This window comes from Podarcis tiliguerta, assembly GCF_965153285.1.
Source record: "Podarcis tiliguerta genome assembly, chromosome: 12".
NCBI lineage: Eukaryota > Metazoa > Chordata > Lepidosauria > Squamata > Lacertidae > Podarcis > Podarcis tiliguerta.
The window spans coordinates 53,476,937-53,496,530 of NC_139545.1; the positions used below are offsets into that span (position 1 = coordinate 53,476,937).

Sequence of the window (19,594 nt, forward strand, 5' to 3'; positions counted from 1 at the left end):
CGTCAGCACATGAGCAACTGACCCAGCAGCCTTCTCGGGAGATATTGTTTGCGGTGTCATGTGATGCTGATTATCATGTGATACAGAGCCCCCTGCAAGGGACTCTGCATTCTTTCCCTCTGTCACTCACCTGGCCTTCCTTGAAGGAAATTGCAAGCAACAAAAACTCTACCCTCTAACCCACACTGCTTCTAAGTTGAATCCTTGATTTCGTTGCCTAATTTCTGTTGTCGTCAATGAGTTGTGTCAACCACACTTTCCTACTGATAAAAACCAGGCACAGCTGTTAATTTGTAAGCCAGGCAAATACACCCTAGGAATGTCTGACACCACAAGCTCAGACTTATCTTCTACCCTCCCCCTTAAAAAAAGAAGAAGAGGTGTTGAAAGTTGTATGGCTATTTCCTCCCCTCTCCAGCTCTGATGCCTCCTCAGTCTGCATTCCCCTCTATCAGCAGTCCAGATACATATGCAGCATTGCATATCCAGGCAAGCTATTACCATTGTACATAGGGGGAAATGCAAATCCCCTTATTTGCTTAATTTGTTACCAGCCTTTCTTGACTATAAAGGTAAAGGTAAAGGGACCCCTGACCATTAGGTCCAGTCGTGACCGACTCTGGGGTTACAGCACTCATCTCGCTTTATTGGCCGAGGGAGCCGGCATACAGCTTCCGGGTCATGTGGCCAGCATGACTAAGCTGTGTCTGGCGAACCAAAGCAGCGTGCAGAAATGCCGTTTACCTTCCCACCAGAGTGATACCTTCTTATCTACTTGCACTTGACATGCTTTCGAACTGCTAGGTTGGCAGGAGCAGGGACCGAGCAACGGGAGCTCACCCCATCGCGGGGATTCGAACCGCCGACCTTCTGGTTGGCAAGTCCTAGGCTCTGTGGTTTAACCCACAGTGCCACCCGCGTCCCTCAGGCCCTTAACCACAACTGGAGTGCGATTTGGTGCTGCTGCGGGGGGGGGGTCTTTTAGAGAGCAAAGAGGGGCAGTTCTTAAGGCCACATTATTCCTCACTGACACCTATGCGCACTGAGGGGGCCATGCCTGGCAAGAGCGCCATTTTTCTTTCTTAAAAAGCTTGCTTAGCAGGCTAAATTTCTCCACATATAGAACTTGGAGGAATTCGACTACCGTATTTTTCATTCTATAGGACACACATTTTCCCCTCCAAAAATTAAGGGGAAATGTGTGTGCGTCCTATAGAGCGAATGCAGGCTGCGCCGCTAAGCCCAAAGCCAGAACAGGAAGACGGAGCACCGTCTCGCTGCTCTAGCTTGGGGATGGCTGTGCGCACAGCCTCTCCAGGGCAGCGGGGTGCCTTCACCCCGCTGCCTGCAGAAGCTAGCAAGGCTGTTCCCAAGCCAGAACAGCGAGACGGAGGGCTCCGTCTCGCTGTTCTGGTTTGGGGATGGCTGTGCGCAAAGCCTCTGCAGGGCAGCGGGACGCTGCACTCCAAAGGCTTCAGGGATCTTTGAGGCTGGCGGTGGGGGGAAGCGCCAGCCCCACAAGCTCTGGTGAATGTACCTTGAACGCACCTTGTTTTAGAGGGGGAGAACAAGAAATCCCCCCCCCCCGTTCTCCCCCTCCTATGGTCCGGTGCGTCCAATGGAGCGAAAAATACGGTAAGTGGTTACTAAGGAGCAGTGAGCCAATGGAAATCTGTACCTTTTAATTTCCGTCTGGAAGGCATACGTCTGGTGGGTTGGCTGAGCGGGAGCTGTCATCTGGCTGTCCTCTGGGTCCACAGACTGGAATGCTGCGGGGTGGGGGTGGGGAGTGGGATGGGGGAAGCAGAGACAGAAGTAGGAAAACGCCAAAGCACGCAATCGGTGTTGAAAGAGGTAAATTGCATTTGCTGCAATGCAAGTTTCCAAGGCTGCTTTCGGTTAATTAAGACCTAGACAATCAAGGGTGTTGTTTGTTCCCCAAATATCTCATGACCATGGAAGGACGTTCTGACATCCCAGGGCATTCCAGGAAGGCTGCCAGCTGGAGAGGTGTCTTGCAGAGATGCCAGAAAGCAATGCAAGGTTGTTGTTTTTCAAAGTGAAAAAGGAAGAACGCCCCATGACCACTGATTATTAAAGTGAACTTCCAAACGCTCATAAACCACCCCTGAAAATGTCACCAAAAAGTTTTAGAAAAATGACGACCTCTTTTGAGGGGCTAGGAGGTAAGGAGGAGTTCTGTGAAACTGTGGGATGGAGCTTGGCACAGCATTCATGTGCAGTTATTTTAAAGAAATTATAAAGGCTTCCATGCGTCCTGGGCTAACAATGCTATGTTTATATTATTGATCTAAGCCACCCTAGGACCTTATGGTAAAGGGTGAGTAAGAAATCTAATAATGCTAATAATAACAGCAGAAGTGCCCCCCCCCACCAAAGCAGCAACTGCCATGCCAAATGGCAGATCTGAGGCCTATGCTGCTATTATAATATAATTGTAATCATCACTATTACTCTTATTGAATTTATTGTGCACCCACCACCAGCAGGTCCCAGGGTGGGTTACACCTATTCAAAATCCAGAACAGTTAAAACAAATGGTGGGAATAGGGTGGGCTCTGAAAACACGCATCTTAGGTGTAAAAGATCAGGGTAAAGAGAAGCGTCTTCAGCATTCTCCGAAAACTGTGTAGCAAAGATCTCACACACATCTCTGTGTGGAGGGAATCCCACAACTTAGGGGCTGCCACATAGGAGAAGGCATACCACTCCAACTTCTGAGGGAGGTGGAACTATCAAGAGGCCCCCTCTGTCTATCTTAGCACCTGAGAAGGTCTATGGGGAATGAAGGTCGAGAGCTCACTGCATGATGTTTAAAATAGTGAGCTCTCAGGCACTGCCGGAAGAGTTCCTGAATATGCTTTAGAAATTGCAAGTTGCCTGTTCCTGTGGAAGTGTTCCTAGGGATAGGCAAATCTGTTCATTTCATTTTCTCTCATTTTCTCATTTTTCCAGTTTTAGGTTCACTTTGCCACATAGGTTGTGATTTTAAACAAGATAAAAGGTCCTGATGAAAATTCACTAGTATTTTAGTGGAAATTTCTCCCAATACACATTCTTCTAATACATTCTTGCATATAATTGCATGATATACATTGTTTTGCAAAGCATTCCCCCCTCAAAAAATAATGCATTTCTGCATGTTATTTTCATTAATTTATGCATTTATATGTCCACTCAATCCTATTAAATGCCTTTTTCTACACATTACTTGCAAAATTCAGAGAAGTGCGTCAAAGCACAGCTGGGTTCCCCTTTGCATATTGTGAATGGACTTTCTCCCTAGTCCGGCCTGCCCCATAGGAAGCTGCTCCTGAAAACAAGATGATGCTGAGACGTGTCCAGAGGAGGGCAACCAAAATGGTCAAAGGCCTGGAAACGATGCCTTATGAGGAACGGCTAAGGGAGCTGGGCATGTTTAGCCTGGAGAAGAGGAGGTTAAGGGGTGATATGATAGCCATGTTCAAATATATAAAAGGATGTCACATAGAGGAGGGAGAAAGGTTGTTTTCTGCTGCTCCAGAGCAGCGGACACGGAGCAATGGATCCAAACTACAAGAAAGAAGATTCCACCTATACATTCAGAAGAACTTCCTGACAGTAAGAGCTGTTCGACAGTGGAATTTGCTGCCAAGGAGTGTGGTGGAGTCTCCTTCTTTGGAGGTCTTTAAGCAGAGGCTTGACAACCATATGTCAGGAGTGCTCTGATGGTGTTTCCTGCTTGGCAGGGGGTTGGACTCGATGGCCCTTGTGGTCTCTTCCAACTCTATGATTCTATGATTCTATGACCTCCAATGGAGAACAAGGAGCTGCAACTGGGACAGCAGCAACAACAACAACATGAAGAGAAGGCCTGGGCCTAGCACATGCAGTTGGGTTTGTAGGCATGGCTAAGTCTCCTGGATTACAGTGAAATGGCATAAGTCATGAGACCTGTTCACCCCCCCCCCCCGTGGTGTTTTGGAGAGTTCTTTCCATGGAGGAGCAAAGGCAGAAATGCAAAGATAAGGATTCCAGCTTGAATGAGAAGGACGGAGGAAACTAAGGAACCCTGTCTGCTCATGTGGCTATAAATGGCATTTCCAGGCTTATGTTGCTGAAGAGGAAAAGTACAGGAACTCTGTTCAGTGTTACCTGCTGGATCCGTGTCACCAATTCTCACTTTGGCAGTTGGGTTGCTATACGGCCCTACACCACTTTTGCTGACGCAGGCAAACCGGAAGGATAACACCAAACCCCGAGGGAGATGCTCAGCAGTGTAGCAGCACTCCGAGATGTCACTGGCCAGAGTCTTCCATTCACCGTCTGGGCCAACAAAAGAGAAGAATAAAGTTTAGTATTTAAATACAGCGGGCTGCATGTAACAGTGTCATATTTTGACCAGATGGGCTTGGATTAGGATGCACAGGGACGGATATTTCCAGCTATTGCAGAAATGAATAGTCTGTCTTCTATCACTTTAGACAGGTGCACTATTAAAGAGATGTGTGCGAACTCTCAAAAGCACAATATTCAGTCCTGCATCCTTCTCCCCTCTCTATAGGATTTCATTTTTTTTAAATGAATTTTATGTTAGTTCAAGCTGTTTCCTTGAAAGCAGCCTCATACTTTCTCAAGATTGGGAAAGGAACCGGATTGTTTTTAAAAGCCCCTCTCTGCCGAAGAGAACTGTAAAATCCAGATTTCTCAGGAGTGCAGAGCTTTCATTATGGGAAGCGTTGCAGAGAATCCAGAGCAATATGATTGCACCACATTCACTTTCGATTGTCCTGTTGTAGTCTCTTGTGCAAAGTATTTTATAGGATTTGAAGCAACAAGCACCTCACCCTCAATTACTATTTGTTAGTAGAACGGGGGTGGGGGAGCTATTGGCAAGGCTGGCTCTATCATGTTTCGCTTTTATCTAAAGAGAAGATGGAGCAAGCTTGTTTTCTCCAGCTCTGGAAGGTAGGACTCAAACCAGTGGCTTCAAGTTACAAGAAAGGAGATTCTGACTAAATATAGCTGATGGTAAGAGCTGTTCAACAGTGGAACCGTCTCCCTTGGGCGGTTATGGACTCTCCTTCATTGGAATTTTATTTTTATTTTCCCCCCAAAATTTTTAATTCATTTTATAAGACAAATAAACAACACAAACAGAGAATACAAACAAATTCTTGTCTTATCCTTGTTTTTTCTAAACATTGTTAGGTGAACTTCCCCAAGTCCCCCCCATCTGATTTTCATTTTACCTCATCTTTAGCAGTTTACATATATCACAATTTTTAATTTTTTATCACACTTACTTTTACCATAAAAATCTTCACATTTTATCCCTCACATACAATACTATTTTAAAATACACTATCTTCTACTTCTAACCCTACAGCCTATATCCACTTCCAAAGCTATTCTAAGATTTAAATATTAACATATTTTTTTTCAAATATTCTTTAAACTTTTCCCAATCTTCTTCCACTGTCTCTTCTCTCTGGTCCCGGAGTCTCCCAGTCAGTTCGGCAAGTTCCATATAGTTTCTTCATTGGAATTTTAAGGCAGAGGTTGGATGGCTACCTGTCATGGATGCTTTAGCTGAGATTCCTGCATTGCAGGGGGTTGGACTAGATGACCCTTGGGTCCCTGCCAACTCTAAGATTGTATTATTTTATGGCTTGACCTTATGATACCTGTGTTGTGGCAGTGGATTAGACTGCTCCAGGTTGTTTTATGATTCTGTAGTTGCGGTGGGGCCTGGGAGATGCCTCAGCAATGTTTCTAGTAATGGTAAAGGTAAAGGTACCCCTGACCGTTAGGTCCAGTTGCGGACGACTCTGCGGTTGCAGCGCTCATCTCTCTCTATAGGCCAAGGGAGCCGGTGTTTGTCCGCAGACAGCTTCCGGGTCATGTGGCCAGCATGGCTAAGCCGCTTCTGGCAAACCAGAGTATAGCACGGAAACGCCGTTTACCTTCCCACTGGAGCGGTACCTATTTATCTACTTGCACTTTGACGTGCTTTCGAACTGCTAGGTGGGCAGGAGCTGGGACCAAACAATGGGAGCTCACCCCGTCGCGGGGATTCGAACCGCCAACCTTATGATTGGCAAGTCCTAGGCTCAGTGGTTTAGACCACATCGCCACCCTGACAATGCAGGAAATACCTTCCTACAGAAACCCCAGGCTGAATCCTAGAATCATAGCTGGAAGGGTCAGTTTGTACAATGAGTTCTCATTTATTTACCATCTTTTTTGCAGAGTACGGAGTAAGTAACGGGAGTGTTCAGTTCCACTGGCTTCCAGGCCAACTCCACTCCATCTTCAAGAACCTCAACAATATCAGGAGACGGTGGGTTGGAAGGTGTCTCTGTCAAAGTGGAAGACAAAATGTAAGTCTGTGACTGGTAGAATGAAGCCATCCACAGTGTAAACTTTGGACCATACTTTAGCTCTTGTGATTGATGCTGTAAAGCACCCTGTGATATTCGGATGAAGGGTAGTGTAATGGTTCTAGGGGTTGCTTGTGCGTAAGCTTGTCCCAACGTCTGGCTGGGTTGCCTGAGTGAACCTTTCCTCTCCAGGCAGCCACTCACCCGTGACCGTCTCAATCGCTGGCAGAATCCGTCAGTGGGCGTTTCTTAAACTTCTTCCAGCAAAGAAGCTCTTTGACGCCTAGTCTCCTCCTACTCTCCCTGCGCGGAAGCCTTCTGCGCAAGGAGGGCGTGGGCAGCGGAGGACCCCTTCTCTCCCCGCTGGTCCCCGGCAAGGAGTCATGGGATCGCCTCGCCGATTCCCCCATCTCCCCCCCTTCTCCACTGGAGCTACGCTGATTTTCTCCCCCAGAAGATGGGCTGCCTCTCCCACTCCCAGGACGCTCTCTGGGATCCCTTTGGAGCTTGCTCTCTCCCTCAGACACTGATGGCAGTTCCCTGACAGGTAGTATATCAATTTAATACACAAACATCAACATCATAGATGTTTAAAGCATAAATAGCTGCCAAGAGGAAGGGAACTGAGTTTGATGCCCCATGCCACAAACCCCTTACAACTACTATTTGCCGAAAGAAATTTCTCCCAACAGCAGAAGCTACCCTACTGTGCCACTACTGCTTTCAGTGAGGGGGCAATTTTCATTAGAGCTAACCCCATTTTCTATCATATGGTGCTGATAATGCTTGGATTGCCTCATCCACAGATCACAGCTCCTAATTTTATTGCAGAATCTAGATGCGCTGATTGCATGCCAATTAGTGGTAAATCCAATTTGGCTATCTTACGCCAGTGCTTGTTGTTTGTCAGCTATTTAGGAGGTAACAATCCCAAACACCCCAGGACTTGACAAACACATTGCTCAAGCCCATCTGATGTGCTGCCTCTTTCTCCTTGCTGCAAGAGTCATACTAATTGCCTGAAAGTTCTCAGGGTGTTTATGGAGGTATAGACATGGACTTCCAGTCATAGCTTGTAGCTCAGCCTCCCATTTCGTTTTACTGGAACTACTGGGAGGCTGGGGCCAGTGAGAACAGCGGAGCTTTAGAGGTGTCATGCCAGCTTGCATTCCAAGATGGGACAAGACTTTTGTGAATGATTCCTGATAGACTGTGTTGATTCAGAGAAAGCAGAAAGGCTCTACAGTGGTACCTCAGGTTACATATGCTTCAGGTTACACACTCTGCTAACCCAGAAATAGTACCTCGGGGTTAAGAATTTTGCTTCAGGATAAGAACAGAAATTGTGCTCCGGTGGTGCGGCGGCAGCGGGAGGCCCCATTAGCTAAAGTGGTGCTTCAGGTTTAGAACAGTTTCAGGTTAAGAACAGACCTCCGGAACGAATTAAGTACTTAATCTGAGGTACCACTGTATTTCTGAATGCTGTCCTACACAAAAAATATTGCTGCACATGGAAAGTTGGCATGTCAGAGAGAAAGCCGTGCTAGGACTTTCCTGCCAAAGATAATTGGGAAATGCTATGCTACAAGTTCAAAGGATCAAAGGGGAAATAATTTGTTCCTTTACCTGCTTTCCTTATTACACAGGAGGTGGAAACTGTGCCCTGGGCGTTGGTGGCTACACATGTATAAGTGCCAAAATCATTGGATGTGGCTGCTAATATTGTTAAAAGCTGGAAGTGTTTGAGCGTAGAGGAGATCAGGATCCTGTCCGTACTACGAATGGCTGCTCCATCTGGAAGGTTGAAATGAAATACAAAAATATAAAGGAATGGGTCAAGGTTAGATGAACCTCTTATGAAATCACAGAGAGATGTACGTGAAGAATCTTGAGTAGAGGCATTACGTCAGCCCTAGAATGTAGGGTGCGGAGGGTGGGAGCGGCTCTCCTCTAGAGTAGGCCTGGGAGCCATGAGGTTTGAAAAGAAATGGGAATCCTTCCTATTCCCTCTTGGTTCCTGGGTTCAGAATAAAGGATGATTTCTTTCCCCTGGCTGGGATGGATGACAGTGCCTGTAACCACTTGATAACAAAACAGCTATCCTTTTGAGCAGCCTTTCCTTTTATAGGCTCTAGATTTATTTAAATAGGAAATTTATAAGCTACTCAATCAAGCAGTTCTCCAAGTGGTGTACAAAACTGGAAGGCTAATAACGGCTAAGATTCAGACTAAGCGAAAACAAATATATGCATAAAACTAAAATTAAAAACTAATAAAAATAAATCGAGAAGAAGAATGAAAAAAAAAGAGAAACTAGCAAATTTTTAAAAGACATATAGGTAATTATATTATAAGCCTGGGTAGGTGTGCCAAAACAAAAGGTTCGGGAGGTATCTAAAACAATATAGCAAAGGTGCCTGCCTGATGGGAAGTTTTGCTTCTGCATATGAGTTTGACAAATCGTTCTGAGCTGAAGCATTCTGTGCTCACCCACCTTGGAATGTATCCTGACCTGTTCCTGTTCTTAATGCGTGGTTGACCACATCTATGAATACATTAGTTATGCCGTTTTAAGGTTTGCTATATCAATCACTAGTTCATACCTGTCCAACTCTGTGTTCCTTTCCCAACCTTTAATCTATTGATGATTAATGCTTATATGCAACCCTTGCGTATGATTTGTGTTAACCAATTAGCAACAAGCACATACGTGGCAATGCTGTAATATTCAATAAAAGGGACTCTCTGAGACATGCTCGAGAGATGCCTCCCGTATGACACTTGTCACTCGTCTGTCGTTTATTTCAACCCAACACCTGCCTAATTGTGCATATTTCAGGTAGGGAAATTCTGGCTTCCCCTCCCACCTCATTCATTCACTACTCTCTTTCCCCCACCATAGCATCCCTGATCATGCACATGTAATGCACATGTTAAAGTGTGGGCAGGGATTTGTTGAAGAAAAGGGTCTAATAAATAGAGAAATGGTCCTGCCGTTCCCTCCTTGCTTTACCCCCAAACCATCCCTGTTACAGATTCATCGCAGGTGGACAGGTGTGGAGGTTACATCACCTTTGAACCATTCGACGTTGGGTGATGAATGGGCAGATGTCCGGCAGGACAGTGTCAGAGATTGCCCCAAGGCAATGGTCTGGTCAGTGAGCTCTTCCGCAAAAGAAGGTGCTGAAAAGGAAGAGAGCTTTAGAGAACACAGAGCAGTGAGACAGGAAGCAGATACCTGAAATGCGTTGGGTTTTACCTTCTCTAGCACACATTTCTAAATCAACAGAGAGAACCAGAGGAGTAAGCTGCATTCTCTCCCATTTCCAGATCTCCAGGTTGCAATCCTAGCTGGTCCTTTGTGTTGGTGCAATTTGTACTATGACTAATTTAATAAAAGGGGACGTGGGCGGCACTGTGGTCTAAACCACTGAGCCTAGGGCTTGCGACAGGGTGAGCTCCCGTGGCTCGATCCCAGCTCCTGCCAACCTAAGCAGTTCGAAAGTATGTCAAAGTGCAAGTAGATAAATAGGTACCACTTCGGTGGGAAGGTAAACGGCGTTTCCGTGCGCTGCTCTGGTGGCGCCAGAAGCAGCTTAGTCGTGCTGGCCACATGACCCGGAAGATGAATGCCGGCTCCCTCAGCCAGTAAAGCAAGATGAGCGCCACAACCCCAGAATCATCCGTGACTGGACTTAACTGTCAGGGGTCCTTTACCTTTTACCTTTTTAGTTTAATAAAGAAGCTTCAATCGTACAACGTTTCTACAGTTTTCATGCTGTGCTTCCCCAGGTTCTAGTTTTAATGCAACAAACAAACAATCAAACACTGTGATAGTACCTTTCTCCTTTGTTTTGAGGCTTGGAAGAGTGAATGAAGGGAACCCTGTTTTCTTTTTCAATCCTCCAGAAGCTTCTGTCAAAGATGTTCTTTCTTGTAGCTCACCCTTCCGCTCCTCTGAGCCTGTTGAAAATGAAATGAACCACTGTAAAGACAATCAAGTGATGGGCGCTTTAGGCATTAGTGATTTAACTAGATATTTATATATACAGTGGACGCTCCGGTTGAGAACGTGATCCGTGCGGGATGCACGTTTGCAACCTGCAGCGTTCGCAACCTGCAGTGGCGCGTCTGAGCATGCGCGGGTTGCGATTCAGAGCTTCTGTGCATGCATGACCGCCATAACCCGGAAGTAACCCGTTCCAGTACTTCCGGGTTTCAGCGGTCCATAACCTGAAAAAACGCAACCTGAAGCGTCTGTAACCCGAATTATGACTGTATATACATTTTTAGGGCAGCCTGGATAGCTCAGTTGGTTAGAACATGGTCTGATAACACCAAGGTTGCAGGTTTGATTCCTGTATGGCTCAGCTGCATTGCAGGTGCTCGGACTTTGATGAGAATCCCTTTCAGCTCTACAGTTCTATTATTGTGTGATTCTACATCATTGGCATATGCCATGAACCCAATAGGGCCACTTAAGCCTTTGGGAAAGCCATGTAAAATGGTGTACATAATTGCATGCTTGAGTGAAGATGAAGAAGGAATTGTCCTAGTCCAGCCTCTGCCTTTCAGTTACTGTGCTTAATCACAAGGTGTGTTTGGGTCTTTGTAGGATATAGTTAAGTGTCTAGTGAAGGTGGTCTTCAGAGCAACATTTTAGGGTTGCCATAGCAGGTTCTCAGATACCTGGTAACTTCTTATGGGCACCTACCACTGAGCCGGGTCTTCAGACCTCCTTTACCCTGAGCCTAAGAAAGGAAACAAGTACACATATAAAATTATTACCTTCCCTGCTTTCCTGATCAGAAGATGACTTTCTCGTCAACATTCTTGAGAGATGGGTGACGGATGCTTTTACCTTCTTCTTTAGACTTTGCTCCACCAACTCCACGGACTGAGATCTGACAAAGGGCTTGAAGAGCCCCACTTTGTCTTGTAAAGAGCTCCTCCGCTGTTTGGCTGGGTCTTCCAGGAGACCATAGATTTGCTGAGACCCAGATGGTATGTTGCCTTCTGAATCAGACCTATTTCCTAGCCGGGGTGCTTTGGCTTCTTTTGGCTCTACGTCCAACTCAGGTGGAGTTTTCTCTTCATCTCTGGGAGCTTCCTGTACAGCCTCACCTTTCAAGTTATCATCCCTGGCACATATTTTTTTATCCTGATGTGCATGAGATTTCAATCCTGGTAGCAACTTTGCTTTTTCGCCCATAGGCAAACGTCTTTTGCTGGGTAGATTCTCAGGGGCTTTTCTGAAGCTAAGGAACTCAAATGGGAAGTACACAATGTCATAGAGTTCATACAGGTTGAGAAAGGCAGGCTCTACCTCAGAGATGTCAAATTTTGCTGTCTTGCTATCAGGACGAGGCATGTCCTCTGAGAGGTCCTGAATCTGTACTAAGCGGATCTCGCACATTTGGTCACTTCTTTGGCTGTCACAGTAATAGGAGAATCTGTCCCCAAACCCAGAACTACCAAAATGAGATACCATGGGCATTTCTGCGCCTACATAACCCATGCCTTCGAAAGGGGGAGACATCCTGGCTTTCTTGCCCATGGAAGGTAGCACGCTGAAGTACTCTTCTTCTCCAGGATATATAATATCTGCTTCTGAGGGATCTGCTAAGCCAATGCCCCCTTCTCTTTTTCCTCTCCGAACAAGGTATCTGGTGGCCGGTCTTACTGCTTGCCCAGGTGAGCCTGGGTAGAACACCTCCCTGGATGGAGAAATGTGTCTCCTGGATCCCTCTGGATCAGAAACAGACTCTGCTAAAGCAGTCATCTCTTTTGACAGGCAAACCATCTCATCAACTAAGTACTCCAGGACTTCAGCCTCTGTGTCACTATAAATAGCAGGTTTCTGATGAACATGTCCTCTGGTTCTTCCTTGTCCAATGGAATATGGGGTTTCCTTTTGAGTAACTGGGATTTCTCCCCCAGAGGCTGAAAACGGCACAGCTCTTGCTTGGGAGAAACCAGAAACAGATGGCCCTTGGTCTTTCTGGAAAACAGACTCGTCCTCGCTGGAAGCAAGTTGTGTACGATAAACGAGTTCTCGTTTTTCCGGTTCAGAGAGAGAAATTGGAATAGCTTTGCCTTGTGAAGCCATTAAGATTTGCCTCTCTCCAGGAAAGGCATCAAGCTTTCTCTTTCCTGGGGCAAAATGTCTCTGCTGTAGATGTTTGTGGTGTTCCCCCTCATGGATCAATGCTTGGACAGTATCTGCTTGTTGAGAAGGCTCTCTCATCTCACCAATAGCAGGCACTGCTTTGCTGTGAATGAAGGACTTAGGAGGCTTTTGGCTTTCTCCATGAGAGACTGATATAGAAGTAGGCAAAGTCTCTAAGCCAGCAGGAACATCACCTTCTCGAACAGGAACTTTCATCTCACTGTGCATGGGAGGTGTTTGGTATGAATGCTTCGGCTCAGCGTTTGAAACTGGGGCAGCTTTCGCTTGAGAAATAGTTAAACTAGCTGTGCCTTTGCCCTTTAATGCAGCCGATTTCGCCTGGCTGGGTGCTGATGGTTTCTGTGGCAAAATCTGCTGCTCTTTCCCTCCAGGGACGGATACAGCTGCCTGTGGGCCCAGAAGACTTGAGCTTTTACTCTCCAGGAGAACTTCTGAAGGCTTCTGATGTAAAGCCAAAGAGCCTTCCACCACTGGCGTAGTCTGCAAGACCCCTGGGCTTTTGCCCTTTGTCTTAACAACTTGTTGAATTTGCTGACCCTGAAGAGAAGGAACTTGAGGCAACTGGTCTCCACTTTTAAATGCCCCCTGAAGAACGGCAGGTCCTTCTTTGCCCTGGACAGAAGACAGCATTGTATTATCAGGGAGGCCTTTCCCCTTCCCGCTGTCTTGGGAGATCAGTGGGGCTGTTTCTGGCAGAGTGACTCTCAAATCTGAGCTCTCTCCCTTTGGAAGAAGAGGAACCGTGTCCTTGCAAAGAGGAGCTTTGAATGTCTGAGGTAATCGCCGTTCCTCACTTTCACCTGTTTGGGCTAAATCTGACTGCTGAGCAGTTAGAGCCAAGTCTTCTCTTCCTAGGGTAGACGTTCCCGACTTTGTCGCAAGAGGTAGCTCTGGTTTCCGAAGCAGACCCTCTCCTTTTTCAGGTGTTGAAATCAACGCCTTCTCTTGCTGCTGAGCAGACAAAGACAAGCTGTGCCTCTCACCAAGTTGTGCAAATGGCACTTCGCCCTTCACAATTTTCTTTGAGCCTTCCTTCGCAGAAGTCTTTTCTGAGGCCTTTTCGCTGCAAGCCTCAAAAGCACTGCCCTCGGGAATTAAGTCGCTCTCTTCTTCCTCAATGTATTGCTCCTCAGCAAAGCTTGTGGCTCTCATCTTGTAGTCATCCAGTGACCGGCTTCTGCTGGAAACTTGAAAAGTAACTCGCGGCGATTTCTGCGCAGTGTCAAAAGAGGCCGATTTGGTCATCAGAGGGCCAGCTCCGCCTTCTCTGCCCCACTCGGTTTCTTCATCCCCAGACAATCCTCCCTCTCCCAATTCAAACTGTTCTAGAAGGGGTTCACGGAGGCCACTTAAAGCTGATTTTGAATAACCGGCTTTCCTATAGGTTCTTTTTGCTCTTTCTAAATGCTTCCTGTGCTCTTTGCCTGGTGATGAAGGCACATCGGCAAGACTCTCAGAAGGCTGGCTGTAGAAAGTACTTTTTATGACACTATGTCTTGGGACGCACCCAGGAGATCGTCCTGCTTCGGTGCTTTCAATTTCCCCTTCTCCGGGTACCAGTAAACCAGCTTTATCTTGTGAAGAAGCTGTGTCAAACGTTGGTCCCCGAGGCATTAATTCTTCACTTTCTTGGCGTGTCTGATCACCCTGCTGCCTCTTCGCTGAAGCCTGTTTAGGTCTTGTAAGCAGCGGTGGCAGCGAGGATTCAGAATTCTTAGCCTCTGCTATGGACTCCTGGTATTCTGGGTAATCCGATCCCTCAAGCACAGATAGGTGAAGTCCTGGCGTAGGGCCGAAGTGCCTTCTTCCTGTGGAGGCCGAAATCTCATTGTCAGAAGATGATCCACTGGTGCTTGATGAGCTGCTCTCATCCAACAGGTGTCGGGAGATGCCAAGAGAGGTGGTCTTATGAGTTTTCTCCAGGATTTCTGGGATGGGTCTCATCACCAGCACAGATTTATAGCTCATAAGAGAACGCTGAGCAGTGGAATAAAACACAAGGCAAAGGGGTTAAAGCAACGGAGAGGAGAAAACCAGTTAAGGCACAACAAGAGGCTCTAATGGATGATCAGATGAGCTTCTTGGGAAACAGAATTTCTGATCAGTGCACATTAGCCTGCAGCAGTTTTAATGGGTTTGGTGTTTGTTTGTTTTTTTGCAAAGAAGGAAACTATATAGTGAACCCAATGGCAATGAAAGTCTGTTATTTGCAATCTCATGTTGAGCTCCTTTTGCGTATAATATTCTGTGATGGCTCCCCGTTTGTGGAATGCTCTCCCCCTAGAACGCTCACCTGGTAACTTCATTAGATATATTTAGGCGCTAGGAGAAAACGTTTCTCTTTAACCTAGCCTTTGACTGATTAACATTCTATGTCCTTTTAAATGTGTTTGTGGGAGGAGGGCTTTTGTTTTGTTTTTATTACATATTTTGTATTCTCATTTTATATTTTTTATGTTGTGAACCACCCTGTGATCTCTGGATGAAGAGCGGAATACGAATATAAAATAATAATAATGTGTTTTTAGGTGTGCAGCTAACATTTTTTAACATGTACTGCTAAAGCTGTAATGTGTAAATATGACAAATGGGCAGTTGAAAACACATACCACAGATTCTGGCGTATTAGGCAACTGGGAGTATAAGACGACCCCCCCCCCCCAAATTGGCAAGTGCCAATTTGGGGGTTCATCTTATACACTTCGGCAGCTTCGCTGGGCAGCAGCAGTGGGCAGAGGGCTCCACGCCAGGGCGAAGCTGCCTGGCGATGCTAAGCCGGCTTCGCTGGGCGGCTTCCTCCTGGTGCGGAGTGGAGCGGAGCCCGCTGCTCAATGCAGCCATACCTGGCGTATAAGACGACCCCCCAACTTTTAAACCTCTTTTTTGGGGTTAAAAAGTCGTCTTATATGCCGAAATCTACGGTATGTTAGAGAGAAAAACAGATCTCCTGAACTGCAGGTTCTGCAATTCTCTAGAAACTGAATAAGGAACAAAAACATGTTGAAGCACAGTCCAGTGTCTGGGCTGGAGCCTACTAACCTGCCATTTGCTTCGGGACACAAAAAATTTGAGCTGCTTTGTATCTATGAAGTGAGCTTCTTCAAGTGGGAGGTTATGCTGTAAAGGGGAGGGAAGGAATGAATTAACATAAATATAAACATTAAAATGTCAATTTACAAAGAATCTGGCATCACGTGTTTCAGAAAAGTGACTTTCATTTGCCAGAAAACACTAGCACTGATGGTTAAGGGTGCATCTATTGAATGGGGAACTTATGAGGGCTTACCATAAACCATGTGTGGGAGAGACACGCCATAGCACTAGGCCTTGCCCTGGGAAGAGAGAAAAACAGGTTTCAGCTTGTGTGTCATGGTATGGTCCTGTCTACCAACAATAGTGAAGGTGAGCCAGAAACTACAACTAATCCAGAATGCGGCAGCTAGACTGGTGACTGGGAGCAGCCGCCGAGACCACATAGCACCGGTCTTGAAAGACCTACATTGGCTCCCAATAGGTTTCCAAGCACAATTCAAAGTGTTGGTGCTGACCTTTAAAGCCCTAAACAGTCTCAGTCCAGTATAACTGAAGGAGCGTCTCCACCTCCATCGTTCAGCCCAGACACTGAGGTCCAGCGCCGAGGGCCTTCTGGCGGTTCCCTCACTGTGAGAAGCCAAGTTACAGGGAACCAGGCAGAGGGCCTTCTCGGTGGTGGCCCCCGCCCTGTGGAATGCCCTCCCACCAGATGTCGAAGAGAAAAAATAACTACCAAACTTTTAGAAGACATCTGAAGGCAGCCCTGTTTAGGGAAGCTTTTAATGTTTAATAGGTTATTGTATTTTAGTGTTTTGTTGGAAGCAACCCAGAGTGGCTGGGGAAACCCAGCCAGATGGGTGGGGCATAAATAATAAATGATGATGATGATGATGATGATGATGATGATTAACAGCCAAGAATCCTGGTTTGCTTAGATGAATTGTTCTACTGTGGCAGCTGGTGAGCCAAACTGTGCTACTCTGCAGCTACTTGTTGTGCCTGAATGGCTATGATTCTAAGAGCTGGAGAACTGACACACACACCCTTGAATTAAAATTAAAAATAAAAAGAATACTCACTCTGGAGATGGTTGCAGTATCGCTCTGATAAAATCCTGTGCTTCTTTGCTCAGATGCACAAAATCAGGAATATCCCACGAAACTGTTCCATTCTGAATATTTAGGAGGGTTGCTCTGTCATTTTCCCCAGCAAATGGAGACTTGCATGTCAAGCTAATTGTTTGAAATGAAATGTAGACGTTTTAAACATAGATCCCCACCTTACGGGTAATAACAATGGAGGGGAAACAGTACAGCCCTGACCCAGAGATCTGTACACGTATGTATGTATCACCCTTGTATTTAATCCCCTTTGCGGTTAAAAAATCAAACTGCCTTGATGAACTAGAAATGCTCTGGGACCTTCATTGACCTTAGAATTCATTTATGTTCACAGTGGCCAGATAGGACACAGGTCATTCCACATCAAATCAACACAAAAAAACAATGATTTTGTCACCCACCATCTTGGATTTTGATGAAACTTGGTGTACACCCTTCCCTTATGGTTGAAAGAAACTCCTTAAATTTCCCCCCTCTATCTCAAACGGTTTTAATTTTATAGCACTTCAAAGCTTCATGAAATCTGTGTTTCTGTCCCTCTTGAGATCCTCAGCCTTATGTACATTTTTTCCCCTCCATAACCAATGATCAGATCTCTTGGAAATTTTACACAGAGCTCAATAACACGACGAGGATTTCTGCTGGCCTAGCCGTGATGATTCTTGTGCAATACCATTTCCTCATATGCTTGGTATTGTACAACTTCCACAGACAATAACTGGCAGGAGATACTTCTTTCCCAACGAGTGTATGGCGTTGATGGAAGAAAAAATGAAAAACTTACAGGTGATATTGAGGCTACACCTGTAGGGGTTTCTTTCTACCATAAGGGAAAGGTGTACACCAAGTTTCATCAAAATCCAAGATGGTGGGTGACACGACCGCGTTGAACTGACATGGAATGACCCACATAACCACAGGTTAGGTACCAATAAACCATTCAAGTATGATGTTGCTCACATAGTATAGGATTCAGTTCTGGGTCACTTATTTTCAGCATAAAAGTATCCAGAATTTTTAGCTAGCTTTTCAATTCCCAACTACTTATTTATAAATAAAGAAAATAAATAGAAACAAAAGTGTCATTTTCACTGCTTTAAGTTCCAACTAATCATGACTTAATTTTCACCCACCTTCCAATACCAGATTGTATGTTTAGTTTTGAAGTAATTAATTTTTGCAATATTGCTTGTGTCCAGACATCAGTTTTATTCCAAGACACCTGACTAGGTTACTAGATGAATTTATACTAAAATTCAATTCTATATTCCTTTAATAAAGAAGATCATTTAATGGTAACAAGCTCTGACTTTGGCCAATTTATTTTATATTCTGATATAAGACCATGTTTTTCTATACCATAAAGTGACAAAGATGTATCCGCATATAATGCTATTTTAATTTAAAGTGCTTACCTTAAATAGCAAATAACACCAACAGGCCTGAAAGGGGGAGAAAGGTGTGTATCAGCAAAAGATTTTCATTTGCATAAAATATGTGTCAACAATTTCATTATGTTAATGTGGTGATCATCTAAATGACCATCTGGGTTGAACCTGCAGCAATCACATTAATGGTTGACCTGACAACAGCTATGTCACGATCTTAGAACTTTCTTGATAACAAATCATGGGTTGAGCCAATTATTTGGGACACAACCATGAATGTAATGTAGATCCAGAAACAGCTTGGCAAGCCCTACAGAAGCCCTTTAAGGAATTCAAATATCATATTATTGAGATGAGGCTGGCATATTAAGAACGGTGTTGCTTGACATGGGTGGCTGGTTTCACAGCGAAAACCTTATTTTGCTTATTTTCTTATTTTGGAGGGTGGGTGGACTCCAGCCCCCTAGTCACTCTGATTGCCTCTTTCTTCAATTTTCCCACTTCTGCACGTGTTTCCTGGATGCAGAAACCAGACATGGGCACAATATTCCAAGTCTGGCTGCACCTTACGACACACTGCCCTGAACAGGCTTTGCTTGCCCTTCACTTCCTAACTGGCCAGGATCACCATGGTGACCAGTACAGTGGTACCTCGGGTTAAGAACTTAATTCGTTCTTGAGGTCCATTCATAACCTGAAACTGTTCTTAACCTGAGGTACCACTTTAGCTAATGGGGCCTCCCTCCGCCGCCGCATGATTTCTGTTCTCATCCTGAGGTAAAGTTCTTAACCTAAGGTACTATTTATGGGTTAGTGAAATCTGCAACCTGAAGCACCTGTAACCTGAAGAAGAAGAAGAAGAAGAAGAAGAAGAGGAGGAGGAGGAGGAGTAGTTTGGATCTGATATCCCTCTTTATCACTACCCGAAGGAGTCTCAAAGCGGCTAACATTCTCCTTTCCCTTCCTCCCCCACAACAAACACTCTGTGAGGTGAGTGGGGCTGAGAGACTTCAGAGAAGTGTGACTAGCCCAAGGTCACCCAGCAGCTGCATGTGGAGCAGCAGAGACGCGAACACGGTTCCCCAGATTACGAGACTACTGCTCTTAACCACTACATCACACTGAAGCATCTGTAACCTGAAGCGTCTGTAACCTGAGGTACCACTGTACAGGAAACTTTGTCCTCCATCTAGATTAGCTTTGTTTGCCCTCAGTGACATCAGCATGTGGCCCAGTCTACAAAGCCCCATCACATCTCCTCAGTCCCCATACTTGGCTGGCTAGGAACATGTACTGAAGGTGATGGAACACTTAAGCAAGGAGACTTAAACGTCACTGAAATAGCAACAGATTCAGGAAACGACTTCAACAGTCATGGCAAATGTTGGATGCTTTCTGGCATAGGATTTTTTCAGGGAATACTCTGGACTCCCTCAAGGCACAACTTTCACTGAGACTGGTTGTCATTCAGTGGAGCCC

General features: G+C 45.5%; 1 protein-coding gene across 1 annotated transcript in view; it reads right to left on the reverse strand.

The window, feature by feature from the left end:
- The window catches only part of OBSCN (obscurin, cytoskeletal calmodulin and titin-interacting RhoGEF), a 263,533-nt gene that overhangs the window by 19,246 nt on the left and 224,693 nt on the right, over nucleotides 1-19,594 (reverse strand). The window contains exons 100-110 of the mRNA XM_083405850.1: nucleotides 18,143-18,169; nucleotides 16,686-16,838; nucleotides 15,860-15,905; nucleotides 15,613-15,690; nucleotides 11,172-14,550; nucleotides 10,224-10,346; nucleotides 9,456-9,566; nucleotides 8,010-8,177; nucleotides 6,239-6,361; nucleotides 4,156-4,326; nucleotides 1,679-1,769 (exon numbers count right to left, since the gene is read on the reverse strand). Coding sequence (XP_083261976.1) covers nucleotides 1,679-1,769; nucleotides 4,156-4,326; nucleotides 6,239-6,361; nucleotides 8,010-8,177; nucleotides 9,456-9,566; nucleotides 10,224-10,346; nucleotides 11,172-14,550; nucleotides 15,613-15,690; nucleotides 15,860-15,905; nucleotides 16,686-16,838; nucleotides 18,143-18,169 — 4,470 coding nt within the window. The remainder of the gene's footprint in view (nucleotides 1-1,678; nucleotides 1,770-4,155; nucleotides 4,327-6,238; nucleotides 6,362-8,009; nucleotides 8,178-9,455; nucleotides 9,567-10,223; nucleotides 10,347-11,171; nucleotides 14,551-15,612; nucleotides 15,691-15,859; nucleotides 15,906-16,685; nucleotides 16,839-18,142; nucleotides 18,170-19,594) is intronic.